Below are 14906 nucleotides of genomic sequence, written 5' to 3' on the forward strand. Positions count from 1 at the left end.
GTAGGAATGACAATTTCTTGATTTTTTTTTTTTAACCTAAGCCACTTTGGTCCAGTTTTACTTCAATGACTACCTGTAGAAATCCCAAGGGGATGCTTTGGCTAGTTAACAAGGCTTAGTCTGAGACTTTGCTTATGTTGTGCTCCTCTTCCTGTCCTGAGGGTCTCTGTGGTACATTCAGACTCGGGTTTTCCGGTAGCTAGTGTTGATTCATTGTGTGCCTGTGTTTAGTAGATATCTTTTCACAGATATAAACAAGATGAAAAATTTCATTGTTGCATTGAATTTTATATTGGTGCTGGAAGTCACTAAAACAATACCATCTACATAGCTTATGCTCAGCACAAACTTAATGATGTTTAAGTATCACATAAATGCACTTATGCAGCTTGATAATTGAATGTGATTCATAGCCTGCTGACATAATTGGGTATAATATATGATAAATTTCTCCAATGTATTTGTACTCTTGTGATGCACAGACAGAGCTCAATACTCTTAACTGATATTTTGAAATTATAGAGGCCTCCCAGAATATGGAAACTTCTGGTTCAATCTTTCCATTTGCGTAAGTGAATATTGTGGTCCCACAATGTACAATGCATATCAGTGTCCAACTTAGTGATTTTTATCTGTCATAATGGTGGAGGATGCTTTCATGCTGAAAGGGTGTCCAAGGAAAATGATTTTGTTTAGTAGTAACTCAGTGTGTATGCCGCAAAATAATGATAAAGAATCCAGCTTCATTGCTTAAATCACAAATATCTAGGCAGCTCCATTGTGGTCACCTATCATGAAATCTGTATTTTAATGAAACCTAAATTTTTAACCAAAAGTACCAAATGTGTTTTAAAAAAAATCAAACAAACTATTTAGCAATCTTCACATTTGAGTCTTTTGTGTCCTTTAAGGAATAAATACTGTATTAATCCTTTAGGTATCAAAAGAATAAAGAATCAAACTGTATCTGTTTGTATGTGTTATGTACAGCATCCCCTTTCCTGTGACTACATAAAGTAAGTTTTGTGTGTGTGTGTGTGTGTGTGTGTGTGTGTGTGTGTGTGTGTGTGTAGTCCTGAAAGCAATTATCTGTTATGTTATCAGAGAAGAACGAACATACACATAAACCCACTAGACCAGTGACAAACACAGTAAAAACCTAGATCTAACATTAAGCCTCACTACAACCAACAAGTTATGTAATAGCAAAACCAAACATTGAGAAGAAATCCTAGCACTCAGGAGGTGGATCTTTGTGAGTTCAAGGCCAGCTTGAACCACATAGCAATGTGCAGGCCAGGCAGAGTTACATGGTAAGAACAAAGCTGGAAACAAATTAAATCACATTGTGTTACTGAGATCGTTAGAAGAAAACTGTTCATTTTTTATTCCCCCATTTACTCTCTATGGCAACCGCTCGCAGCTTCCCTAAGCAGATGCTGTGCCTTGTATCCACACATCAAGCCATAGTGTTAACAAAGATATGTTAGTGGAGAAAAGTTGCAACACAGAACTGTGTGATTTCCTTAGCTCTGTAACCACTGTAGTCATCGCAAGGAGGAGTTGAAGCTTGAGGGGCAGGGAACACTCAAACATTATTTTTCCCTTATTGACCATTTGGTGTTCCTCCTTTTCAGCACATATACAATTACAGGGATATGACAGATATTGACAGATATCAAAAACAAACAGACAAACAAAAATGGCTGTTTTTAATTTTTTCATGATGCTAACACATATATGTGTAATTTGGGATTGTCAACAAGGAACAGAATACCTCCCTGTCCCCTCTTCTTAATTCAGACTGGACTAGTTTGACTTTATGTCAAGGTCCCTGCTACCCTTCTTTCTGAGTGGGATTTACCATACAATGATCACCTTGGAAATTTTACCCTTGCCAGGCTGCCTTGTGGACTCCTGAAAGCATTGTCCTGTCAAACTTTTTCCTTTACACACTACCCAGGGATCATATACAGTTTTAATATTTTGTTAATGAATTGTCTTTAAAACATGAAGATTTCTCAAAAGATTCAGAACAGAACTATAGCATGACCCAACTCTCCCACTCCTAGGCATGCATCCAAAGCACTCCATGTCCTCTGTTTACTATCACATTGTTCATATTAGCAAGGAAGCAGAGCCAGGCTCTGTATCCATCAACACAATGGATAATGGAAACAGGGTATGTAGATACAAGGAGTTTTATTAAGCCATAAGGAAAAATGAAATTTGGAATAAAATGGATGGGTCTGGAAAACATTACATTAAATGGGGTGACTCAGACTCAGAAAGAGTTTTTTAAAAATAACACTCTGTCTCCTATATGCGCATTCTAACTTTTAATGTTTTTATGCACGTAATAATGGGGTGTGAAGGTATAGACCTTGAAACTTGTTCTACCTGATCAATCTATACCAAATATTACTAACATAGTTCACCTTTAAATTATTTGTCAGATGGTAACAGGTTACTTCCCACTAGTAAACAGATAAAAAATCATAACATATTTGGACCCAGATATGGACATAATTCCTGGGGAAGCCAGCTCTGTCTTGTGGAAGTATTGATCCACTCTGACCTGGTATGGCCCCTCAATCACCAGCCCCTCACAATATGACTTAAAAGAATTAAGCTTAACCCCTTCAACATACATATTTTTATCAATATGATTACTTACATTCTCTAAAGATATTTTCAAAAGGCCACTATAGAGAGGTGAATGAATGTACAGAGCACTAATGAACAAACCTAGCAGTAGGTTTGTCCAGGCAGTCTAGGTCTATAAAACTTCTAAGGCTGGAAATGGTGATTCCCCAAACTTGTTTCTTTTTTTTTTTTGGTTTTTCGAGACAGGGTTTCTCTGTGTAGCTTTGCGCCTTTTCTGGAGCTCACTTGGTAGCCCAGGCTGGCCTCGAACTCACAGAGATCCCCTGGCTCTGCCTCCCGAGTGCTGGGATTAAAGGCGTGTGCCACCAACGCCCAGCCCCAAACTTGTTTCTAATTCATGTGAGCATAGGTTCCCCAGGCCCTCTGCTCTAAGTTGAATTAGGAAAGTTTCTGACATTCTCTAACAATTCACAGCAGCTTAAAGAATCCATACACAGTAGTACATCTTCTCTTTATAGTTCAGACTTTTTCCCTATAGTTCAAACACAACTCTGTGGTTCACACTTCTAAATTTGAAAGTGAAAATCACCAGTTTATTGCAAATCTACTTGTCAGTTCCTTCAAACCACTTTTGGAGGGGGTGAGAATGCATAACAGGATGAGACTGAGAAGGCAGGGCTCCTGCCTGAAGTCATTATCACCAATATGCCTTGAGGCTCACCCATGGCTCACAACAACCTGTAGCTCCAGTTCCAGGGGGCTTTCTGTGCCTCTGGCCTCAGCAGGCACCTGTACTCATATGCAAATACCCTCCTTCAGACACACATGTGTACACACAATACTAAAATAATTTTAATGGACTGGAGAGATGCCTCAGAGGTTAAGAGCACTGGCTGCTCTTCCAGAGGTCCTGAGTTCAATTCCCAGCAACCACATGGTGGCTCACAACCTCCTAATGAGATCTGATGCCCTCTTCTGGCATGGTTCCCTCTTCTGGCATGCTGGTATATATGCAGACAGAACACTGTATACATAATAAATAAATAAATCTTTAAAAAAATTTAAAAGTAAATATTCCTTTCAATGGAGAAATGTTTTTAATGGGAGGAGAAGATAACATTTATAGTAGTTTTCTATGATTTGGGCATCCTCCTTGCTTACATGCCTATGCTACCCCATTCATTTCATTTATTCAGTTAACATTCACTAAGCATCTGCTAACTACCAGACAGTGTGTTAGGTGTCGAGGAGGTACAGAGAAAGCAATCACTGTCTAGGAGTTGTCCTGGTGGGGGGGATGAGTGCCAGCATTAGAAATATTGTAGTACTGCAAAATAGTTTCAGGTACTCAATATCTAGAGAGTGGGGGGCCTACTACAGAGATGCATAACCCCTCCTAGCCCTCTTTTCTCCCATCTGAATGGAGCATAATTTGAAACCCTGAGCAGTCTATAGCAGGATGCTTTCCGAATCTCTGAGATACACCTAAGACAGCAACATGCTGAGCTGACTTGGAGACTCAGCTCACTTACTACTTGCAAGAGCAAACTGCCTCCTTGTGCTTCAGCCCAGTCCTAGTCAATGAAGTGGAGGGAATGGCTGCTGCCTACCAGGGTTACTGGGGAGGGGGGAGGCTTTAGAAAAACAGCAATGGCTGCCTCCTCTTCAGTGGCTCTTGTCTGTGTGGTCCACTCTTAAATGTTTTACATCCTTTGTAAAATCTTCATGAGAATCCTACAAGGTTGCCTCATTGCTGAAGCTGCAGCGACAGGGAGACCCGAGTTCCTGCTCCAGGCCACGAGACTTGAAACTGATGGAATTTCCACAGGTCCAGAGCTATCACACTTAGTATACTCCAAGAATTTAAAGGGTCTTCAAGAGTTCTTAGGATATAGTACTTGCTTAAGACATCAGGTTATTTTATAATCTCTTTTTTAAAAAGTATCCAAATTATAGTGAATGTGCTTTATAACATATCACTATTTCTCTAATACCAATAACTAACAGGTTCCAAAGGTTGCATTTTTTAATTATAAAAGTATAAATTGAAAGAGTTTCCAACACTAAAAGAAATTTTGTTTTTGTTTTTTGTTTGTTGTTGCTGCTGCTGTTAAATGTTTTTAATAAATAAATGAAGAAGAAATAAAGGATTAAGCTGCTTGGGAAAGCATATACATGTAGTCAGCCTGGTGGTCATCTTGAGACAGAGATTCATGAATCTTTCAAAAATTGTTAAATGATATTAATCTGAGTGGAAAGGAATATTACTATGCACTGATTTTTATTGCAAAACACTCCTAAAGTATTTGCAGTGAAATATAATGAAAGTAACTGAATTCTGAAGATATTGCCAAACAGACAATACTTTGTGTTTTTACATAGAAAATACATGTTAGTGTTTTATCATCATTTTAAGAGTTTTAGAAAACCGAGGTATAAATTGAGTTTTTCATAGAAGTTGATTTATTTGAGAAACAGGATATTTCAGTCACAAAAGAAATAAAGAAGTGAGCAAAGCCTTAGGTTAGCCAGGATCCGGGAAGAGTCATCGAAATGGACCGATAAACTTTAGAAGCATGAAAAAGTCTACCTAGGTCTCTAAGATCATCAAAAGTATAAATGCCACACATGAAAAGTTTCTCAAGCAGGTAAGAGGAAGAAACCCTTAATATTTTGTAAAATCTGAAAGTGTGGCTAAGTTTCCAGCCCAGAACATTGCTGGATAGAAATCTGTCGCCATTCACATGTAAAGCTAGCATTCTCATCGAGGGAACCTCTCTCATTCTCAATGAAGGAAGGAAGACGTACTTGAGACCATGGCGAAGGAAGAGTTATGCAGGGGAAGCCAAACTGAACCTGTCAGGGACAGGAGCTGTTCACCGCAGCTGTAGTTGATGGCCCTTCCAGAATGCCGGCTATTACAGCTGTGGTGGTTCCTGGCAGAGCCACAGGGGCCATTTCAGTTCAAAATGATTATCTGGCAAGAGAATATATTTGTCACTAATGTTCGCAAGTAGGGAAGGTTCTATATTTCTGCATCCAAATTACCATTTGCCTCCATCTTTACTGCAGGATATTTTAGCTTTATTATTAGAATACCTTTCATGGAACTATGTGAAATATTTCAAAATGATCTCTGTTTATATAACATTGGCAGCCGCCATAACTTTATATTTTCCACTGTATATTTTTAGTGTGTCCAACCAATCTAATTTAAAAAAAAAATCAAATCCATCAAATTCAGAATCAAGTACCGCTCATTCAAACAGATTGTATCCAGAAAACTCACAGTCTGTTAAGGTATCAAGTTTCCCAATGAGACGTTTGACATAGACATTGCTTTTTAAACATTCTTTATAGAACAAAGGTATTTGATGGCCAGAACCATGACAAGACTTTAAATAAGACACAAACACAAACAAAAAGATTCCTGTTGGAAAGATGTGGACTCGTTCAGCTCTTGGCTGGGGAAGAGTAGCAAATTTGATTGACATTCCCAACAAGGTGGGACTAGAGAGCTTCACCCAAAACACAGTAACATCAGCTCACAGGGTAAAGTATAAACAGAGCTGCCTGAAAAACATAATCATCCGATGTCTGTAGCCAAAGTGTTGTTCCTTTGGTATCAGGCTACTTCCAGAGGATGCATTGCTCTTCTTTAAGGAGGAATGGTTTTGCTAAGGGGAAGAGATTCAAGAGCATGGTTGAAAATAGAGCTAGAAATCAGAATATTCAAACTAAAAGGAAGAAGAGAGAGAATATAGACCACCAGAATCATAATTAATCATTTTTAACTTAAATATGAACTTGTGACGATTTGGCAATTGTCTTATTTGTGTTTCCCATAGTTTTCCCCTAACTTATTTAACGTCCACGTGTATTTAATCACAGCTATAAATTTCCATTTATTTGAATTACAATGCAATTAATTCTGGTATTCTCCATTAGACTTTGAACTGATAGGAAGCAGTAATCTAGCATTTAGCACGATGTGAGTTGTTCATAAGAATGCATTAAATGATGCAGTGAAATGTGCTGAGTGAAATGATGGTGGTGTGACGTCACCCCCACACAAAAGGAAATGACTGTGCGGTGATGTTCATTGCTATGAAAATGTAGTTTTTTTTTAAACATTCTGTGTGTCATAGGGCTGTAATTTAATGACTGTCTTAGGACCTAGTACTTCATAGAACTATTTATCTACCAAGCACGGAGTATACTGAATTACTTTGCTACCTACCATGGTCCTCAGAATCCCTCCACTGAGTTGCTTATGCAAATCCTCACTCTCATAAATCACCATCAGCCATCACTAGTCAAATTATGTTTGCCTGGTGTTTCTTGCTCAATCCCACAAACCTGTTCATGTCCTCTCTTTGAGACTGATGGGAAGTTAATGGTGCTTTAATTGCTTGCTATGTTTCATGCCCTATCATGAGTCATGCTGCCGTGTTCATCCTCAACCACCTGATTTTTCAACAGCCAAGTCCTAGAGCTCCAGCAGCAAGATGGAAATTGGCTACTGCATGACTTAAAATGGCAGGATTCTATCACATGAATGTAGGGCTGTAGAAAATCAAAACACATCAGCCTCACAGTGAATTACCAAGACACTGCTCACGGAGTTAGGAGACTCAGGTCTGCAGAGGAGATGATCGGCTTTGGCAATATGTTAAAAGATTCAGTTTAACTTTCCGTTTGTCCTTCTCCCTGTGTGTCCTCTTTGTAAGCATCTACTTAGAAAAAAAAATGAAGTGTTACCAGTCTTTCCCCAAAAGATATATTTATTTTTCTCAACAAATCCTCACGTATGAAAATATTTGCTAACTAAGACAGTGGGCCAAAAGTTCAAATCAGAGCCCAGACATCAATCTAATAGCCTCATTCAAACCACATTAAGCAAATGGTGTTCGGATGTGTAGGTTTGAAAATACTGTGAACTCTTAAACATGACACCAGAGTCCTGGAGAATGACCAAAATGCTGATTCATAACTTTTGAAAATCAACATCACCACAGAAGGCACTTGTAAATATGGAGAGTTTATTCTCTGACTTTTCTACTAGTGTCCTTTAAAAGCTTTATAATAGGAAAATATTCAAATGCCCCAAATGCCCCAAGATCATTTTTACTTACAAGCCCATTGTTGGGTTATAATGAAATTGAGAGAAATGCATGTAACTCGAGAAGAAGGGAATTAATATACTTGTACCTGTGATTTTAATAGCCCATCCGCCACACAATGTGTGCTCCAAGCCGTGACTGCTAAGATTCTGCACCATCTGGTAAACAAGTATATGACACCTATGGGCCAGATTTCCCTTCTGCAAATCTCTGCAGTTTTATCCACGTGGAGAGTGCAAGGTCTTAGATCCCACACATCTTCCAGGCTCTTTAGAGCTCTGAGTCAGCATTAATGGCAGGACCTGGGATTGTGTTCCCCCTTTAGTACAGTGAGCTCCGTTTGTACTGTTTATAGGAGTAAGACATAAAGAAGCAATATTTCCCATAACAAACATCAAGGGCTCACGTGCTTTACCAAGTCCAAATTTTTAACATTTTTAAATTACTGCAACAATTTTTGCAGAACAGACTTAGCTTTTAAAGGATGAAAATCTTACACAGGAATGATGGCTGTGTTTTAATACACCCATCAGAAGAAGAAACTTACTTTTTTATAATCTTGTGAGAGGAGAGAAAAAGCCCCTTCTTTTTCAGAAGGAAATAAGAATAGGGAAAAGGATCTGGGACATGTCACTTGCAAATGTGGTATCTTTGGGGACTACTGGCTCCTGCCTGACTTAGTTTCCCTTAGTATTAAACAGCTTTTAAGAACATGTGAGTCAAATTAGGAATGAGAGCCACCCTGTTCTCTCTTGCAGAAGGTCATGCACACAAGGAAGAGGCACATGGAATTGTTTCAGGAACTAAATCAGAAGTTTCAAACTTTGGACAGATTTCGGGACATACCAAATACAAGCAGTATGGTGAGTATATTCTGCATCCACAGTGCCCCACGTCAAGCTGGGCCACATGTGAGGCCTGCTGTGACCCTTACCCTCCAGGACAACTAAAGAACAAACAAAACAAAAAAGCAAAAAAAAAAAAAAAAAACTAGTGCACACAGGAACATTAACAATCCCAAAATGCACTTGGGAAAGGTCACCAGAAATGACAAGATTCTTTAGGTATATCATTCTACTTTCAAAGGTCTTCCCTGATAAGCTTTAATTAGGATTAGGTATATATCAAAAACAAGTTGGTTTCATATGGCCATTTTCCCACCAGTTAAAATTCAGTTCAAATCTCCAAAGAGTTTGCTAAATTTTCCCATTGTTATTCTGATGCCTGCCATTTTAAGGCCACAAAAGATAATACTGGTATAAATAAGAAAGCTAAACCAGAATAGTACAATTTTATCTCCAGAAGCCCCATTTGTTTAGGGATGTGAATTTTGGATAAAGGTCAGCATCAGGAACTTGGGTTGTTGGTTGTAACCATTTCCTCCTCATTCATTCATACCACTGCCATCCTAGTATAGGACTCCATGAAATTAACTCTGCGCCGTGACTCAGGGCACGGCACAGTCATCGCTTCAGAGAAGGCTTCATCACCACTGGTAAGTGTACTCTGCCAGGACTCTAGGAATTTGAACTACTTGAAATGGCAGCAAGCAACTACTTGAGCTTGAGCAAGTCTTGCAGGTCTTTGCTCCTAAAGCTTGACTTCCTCTCCTTACATGGGACGCAGAAAGTGGCAATGGATGGTATGTACTGGCTTCAGCCCTCGCGACATTCCAAAAAGCAAAGGTGAGGACGCTGGGGTAGACTGGGGTCTGCTGCCTCCCACCAGCTCTTCAGCTCACATGTGGTGTTCCAGGGGCAATGCAACCCCTGGGTAGTTCTTTACCAAACAGTAATAGATAAATGATCAGATCAATGATGTATGGATGGATGTAGGTAGATGGTAGATAGATAGATAGATAGATAGATAGATAGATAGATAGATAGATAGATAGATAGATAATAGATAGGTAGGTAGATAGATAGATAGATAGATAGATAGTAGAGATAATAGATAAAATGTTAGAGGTGTATAGATAGATGAAAGATGTAATGTATATTACTTATACCTATATTACTTCTATTCTCAATATATATGAGTAACATGGTGTTTGATCATCTTCTAATGATTCGTCTATATGTATCTTATGAGTCAGTCTTAGCCAACTGTCTAAGGAAATTAGTTCATGAAAAGCTAAAGGATGAAACACAGACATCCTCATATTTTTTCTTCATTCGTCTCCGTACTTACACATTCCTGGTCATGGTAAGTTACTGGTAAATGGCAAACATGGATTTATTTCACAGCAATAATAGCTCAGTCCATTTTTAACATCTCTAACACAAATACTAGATATATTGAAGATGTGGACACTTTGTGTCTTGTGAGTGATTCATTCTCATCTACTTCTCCAAATATTAAATCATCAATTTTCAGCTAGCAGCAAATGAGAACAACACCACTGAGATTAGACCTAAATGCATTAGCTGCTCATTTCAGAATATTGAAAGCTAACATGAAAATAAAATGAAGAAACATCGGAACATCATTTTTTTTTTTTTAAGCAGAGGTTGTGTTTACAAGTCTGAAAGGCTTATGCAACAGCTACAGCTGACTAGCTGCTATAATATGATTGTAATTTCCCCTTGTTGTGTAAATTATGACAACAACTGGTCTGGGTATTAAATCATTAATGGCACAAATGTCTGTGTCTAGGTTTCCTAACAACCAAAATAGTCTACTAATTACAGCACATCTCTGCAGTAGTGTACCTTTTCCAGAGGAGAATTATAAATATTTACCATCGGGGAGTGGGGAAGAAACAGTCGTTATTGCTGCTTGACTATTGGCCCAGATATCCAAGAATACAAAGAAAGGGTCCTTTATTCAGCCCTGATTAATAATAAACATGCAAATGAGTTCATTATCCTTAATTCAGGCACATAACTTGTAGGGATACATTTGCTAATGAAAAACTGTGTAATTGGGAAGAGAAAGACATTTTTAAGAGAACTCAGTTTCTCTGTCTTGAGGGGAGGGCTGCTACTTGTCAGCAACTGCCCACCACTGCTGATGATAGGCATTATGCAGAACAATAACAGATGGAATCAAAAGGACACTAAAATATAATTTTGTGGTGGTATTGTGTTCCCCAAAATATCGTGTACCTTAATAAACTTATCTGGGGTCAGAGAACAGAAAAGCCACTAGTTAGGCAGTGGTAGCACACGCCTTCAATCCTAGTATTCCAGAGACAGAAATCCCTCTAGATCTCTATGAGTTCAAGGCCACATTGGAAACAGCCAAGCATGGTGACACACGCCTTTAATCCCAGAAAGCCAGCCTTTAATCCCAGAGAGTGGTGGTAGAAAGCAGAAAGATATATAAGGCGTGAGGACCAGAAACTAGCTGCATTTGGCTGGTTAAGCATGTGGCTGGTTAAGCTTCAGGCTTTCAAGCAGCACAGTTCAGCTGAGATTCATTCTGGATGAGGACACAGAAGCTTCCAGTCTGAGGAAACAGGACCAGCTGAGGAATTGGCAAGGTGAGATAGCTGTGGCTTGTTCTGTCTCTCTGATCTACCAGCATTGACCCCAATAACTGGCCTCGGGTTTGATTTTATTAATAAGAACTTTTAAGATTCCTGCTACATAATTTAGTCCATTTTCTTACTTCAAGGCAGGAAGATATATGCAACACCCCATGAAGCAATGGGCACTTCTAGATAACCCCAAGATGAAACTCTTTTACCCTGAGTGGTTTCACAATTTAGTCAAGATCTCTTTCCCCCAAGCAGCTTCTAGGAATGCATGATCTTTTAGAACAGTCATCCTCTCTTTTGCTTTGTCTACAAAGGAGAGGATTGGCAAATGAAGGAACCAAAGAAAGGATGATAGTAATGAGGAAGGAACAAAGTAGAAAAGAGATTTGAAGGGACTTAGTCCTACTGGACCTTTAAGGCATTCCTGGCTCCATCAGCTATTAAGGATGTTCAAACAGCCTGCCATGCTTGGGATGGTTGTGAATTCTCATATTCACCTAACTGATGTGTCCTGGAACCAAATTTGTGTGTTCGGAAGCTCTATGTATGTTGACTTACAATGGCCCTGTAATTACTAGACTTTTAACACTCCATTGAACCATCTCCTCCTCCTATACGTGAAGTCAGAAGACAAACAATGGTAGTGCAAACTCAGGAACTTATACAAGTCGCATCATTTCATACCATTATAGTCAGGCCTCCGTTGAAGCCTTTTCCAGCCTATGTAGCTCTCTCTGTAGAATTCAATGATCCCTTTCAGCTGTTTCACAGTTCAGCATTCACTTGAGCCACAGAATATATGAGGCTCTTTCTCTTAAGAGAGTCTGTACACTACTCCCATTGCCAGACCCAACACACAGGAAGTTGAGCAGCTTGTGGGCACTGGCCCTGTCCACTGGCCACTAACTCACTGCCTGCTTGTAGCTGGGTCCTGCAACCATTCCACACGGAAGGACATACCTGTTGAAGGGCCTACCACATATTCATAAATGAGAATGAGAACATGGTCAAGCTGGGAGTGCCTTAGGATAATAACAGAAGTTAGTAAGAAAGCCAATTACAAATGAATACTGAATGTCCCGGAAATTCAATTGATTACACACTGAAAAATAACACTATGCAATTGGTAGCTAGATAGTTTGCCAATGCTTAAACTTGGCGATTTTTGTTCAAGTGCTTGACCATTAACATATTTTTTAAAAGGGGAGAAGGATTCCATCTGTTCAAAACTTAACAGCAAATGAACTAGCATTTTGAATTCCTGTCAGAGTTGGTATTATTGGATTTTCCAACACACTGAGCAGTCCCAGAAATCTCTTTTAAACACTGCTCTTGTCTAAAATAGATGAGTTCACTCTGGACTTGCTGTGGCAGAATCCATAGTGATGAATCTTTCCTTTGATGGTTGGTTGTTCAGGGCCCCACAGCACCTCCAGACTTTCAACTATTTGCTTCTGTCTACAAAATAAATTCCAAGTTGAGGAGTTTGCTACTCCAAGACCCTGATACTTTGGCTCTGTTCATCATCTACATGTTTTTGTTTCTGCTCCTTTCTTTCTCATGCCAATTAGAATGAATAAAAGTGACTGTTACCATGGTTTGCCATCTCAGCAGTCCGGGTTTTGATATCCTGTATAACCACCCAGCCTCAACCACACATATTCCTACCAAGCCTACTTTTCTGTGCCATATTGAATGCCACTGTTCTAGGAAACGATGATGTGCTTCACACAGATAAGCCATCCCTGGACTTCCCTTTGATCTCCTGTATCACTTTTACTGGTACACAGACGTGAAACAGACAAGGAGGAAGTGGGTAAAAGAAGAAGATCATAGAAGGCGAAATTATGATCAACATACATTATTTGCTCAATAGAACCATTCCTTTGTGAAATTATTTTACACGAACTCAAAGTATGTAACTTTCTTTTGATTATAATCACCTTCCATAATAAATATACTTATTACATAATAGGCATGGATTTAGTTCCTCACCGACACTTAAAAACTGTTTTCAAGTACACAAAGAAGGTATTGATTCACACATGGCATTAACATCTTTACCACACAATACAAAGGCTATCTCTGTTATGAAAGTATTCAAATTCAGGGTTTAGGTAGAAGGAATGCGTTGCTCAAGGTCACATTCATATTGTGAGAGGAACTGGTATGTGGACGTATGTGTATCGGACTTTTAATCTTGGGTTCGCTAGTGGACCGTTCTGCATTTCCAGATGGGATTTATTATTTTTGCCTTTGGACCTAATATAATAGGCAGGCAAAAGCATCTGGTAAAGAGTACTGGTTGAAGGAAACAGGGCTGAGACATGACATTTTTAGCATGTAAAGCTGAATAATCTCCTTCACCTATCCTAAAAGTTCACACTTCGTTAGATCTTTACTATTAGGTATTTCTCTTTGATTTCTTCGTAAGACTAATTCCAGAAAACATCTAATGTACTCAGTATTTTAGGGTTTAATCTATAGATATAACTACTTCTATAGACTATTTTGCTTGTTTATACCTTGATATGAGGTTTGAAGTACTGAGTGGAACCAATATAAAAACCAAGTAACACTGTGTGTTCCACTTAGTAATTGATCATAATGAATTGAAGACCAGATTTGGGGAGGAGGCTAAGGCATTTATGACAACCAGAGTATTTTTATTAATCAGAGTCTCCTATAAACAAAGAATGAGAACACAATTTCAAACGATCTTAGTAATCTTGGAGAATGAATTCAAGGGCTAATCGAAACTAAAAAGAGTTGGAAAGGAACCAGGGGTATGCAAATTGTTTAGTGCAGCCAAGTTCAGTTGTCTCTCATGAATAATGATAAATTTAAATGAAGTTCTGTATCCAATTAAAACCTGGACTAGTGTAAAAATGACAACCTTCACTTGACATTTCCTCTTGCAACATTAAATAAATTCAGCTTTAATCAATACTCTACTTAATTTGGCTTCCTTCAGATTAACTGCTGTTTTTTTTCAGTGTTTGGGTTTAATCTTCTTCTAAGGAGTTTTCAGTCATGATTTCCATCTCATTCTTTAATGATATTTAGCTTATTCTGTGCCATTCAAATTCCCCCACTTACACAAATATTTAAGTGACATTGGTTTAAAATGAATCGAATTCACTAGTAAATCTTAGACTATCAGATGAAGGCATTGCTGTGGGAGTCGATTCATTTACTTACTGAGCTCTACAGGATGGCAGCTGTGAAAGCCTGCACACTAAAGCTTGTTTAGTGTGGATCAGTGGGTATACACATGTTGAAATGTTCCCCAGTATTGCTGGATGCATTTTCCATACAGCTGTGATCTTTAAAAGGAAGGACAATGGGTCTGTCACTCCACCACATAGAGTATCATAGAAAGCAAACATCCAAAAAGCACAAAGCAAGAGATTATAACAACATATGGATATTAAAATATGCTAATTCCTTGAAGGAGAAAAAGGACTTCGTTTTTTAGTGAACTACTACTAGGTTGAATGACTATTTGGCATTAAACAGGATGTCCTGAGAACTAGATTCAGATTTGTTTACTTTGCTAAAATTTCTGCCACAATCTTTAGATTTTCTACACTTAATCTTATCAATGACTTCACTCTCTTTCATATTTCTTTGAACAGTCATAATGACATTCAGATATATCATCTGCTTTGCCTTCCATGTTACTGTTCACATCT

The 14906-nt window shown here is 38.6% G+C and overlaps 1 protein-coding gene across 4 annotated transcripts in view; it reads left to right on the forward strand.

Moving 5' to 3' along the window:
- The window catches only part of Adgrb3 (adhesion G protein-coupled receptor B3), a 738549-nt gene that overhangs the window by 720514 nt on the left and 3129 nt on the right, over positions 1-14906 (forward strand). For 3 of the 4 annotated variants that reach the window (XM_028868116.2, XM_028868112.1, XM_028868117.1), the window contains one exon: positions 8489-8593. The exons of the other annotated variant lie outside the window; for it this stretch is intronic. In XM_028868116.2, the coding sequence (XP_028723949.1) occupies positions 8489-8593 (105 nt within the window). The remainder of the gene's footprint in view (positions 1-8488; positions 8594-14906) is intronic. 4 annotated transcript variants of the gene reach the window in all.

The sequence above is a fragment of the Peromyscus leucopus genome, chromosome 16_21 (genome assembly GCF_004664715.2).
Source record: "Peromyscus leucopus breed LL Stock chromosome 16_21, UCI_PerLeu_2.1, whole genome shotgun sequence".
In the NCBI taxonomy this organism is placed as follows: Eukaryota; Metazoa; Chordata; class Mammalia; order Rodentia; family Cricetidae; genus Peromyscus; species Peromyscus leucopus.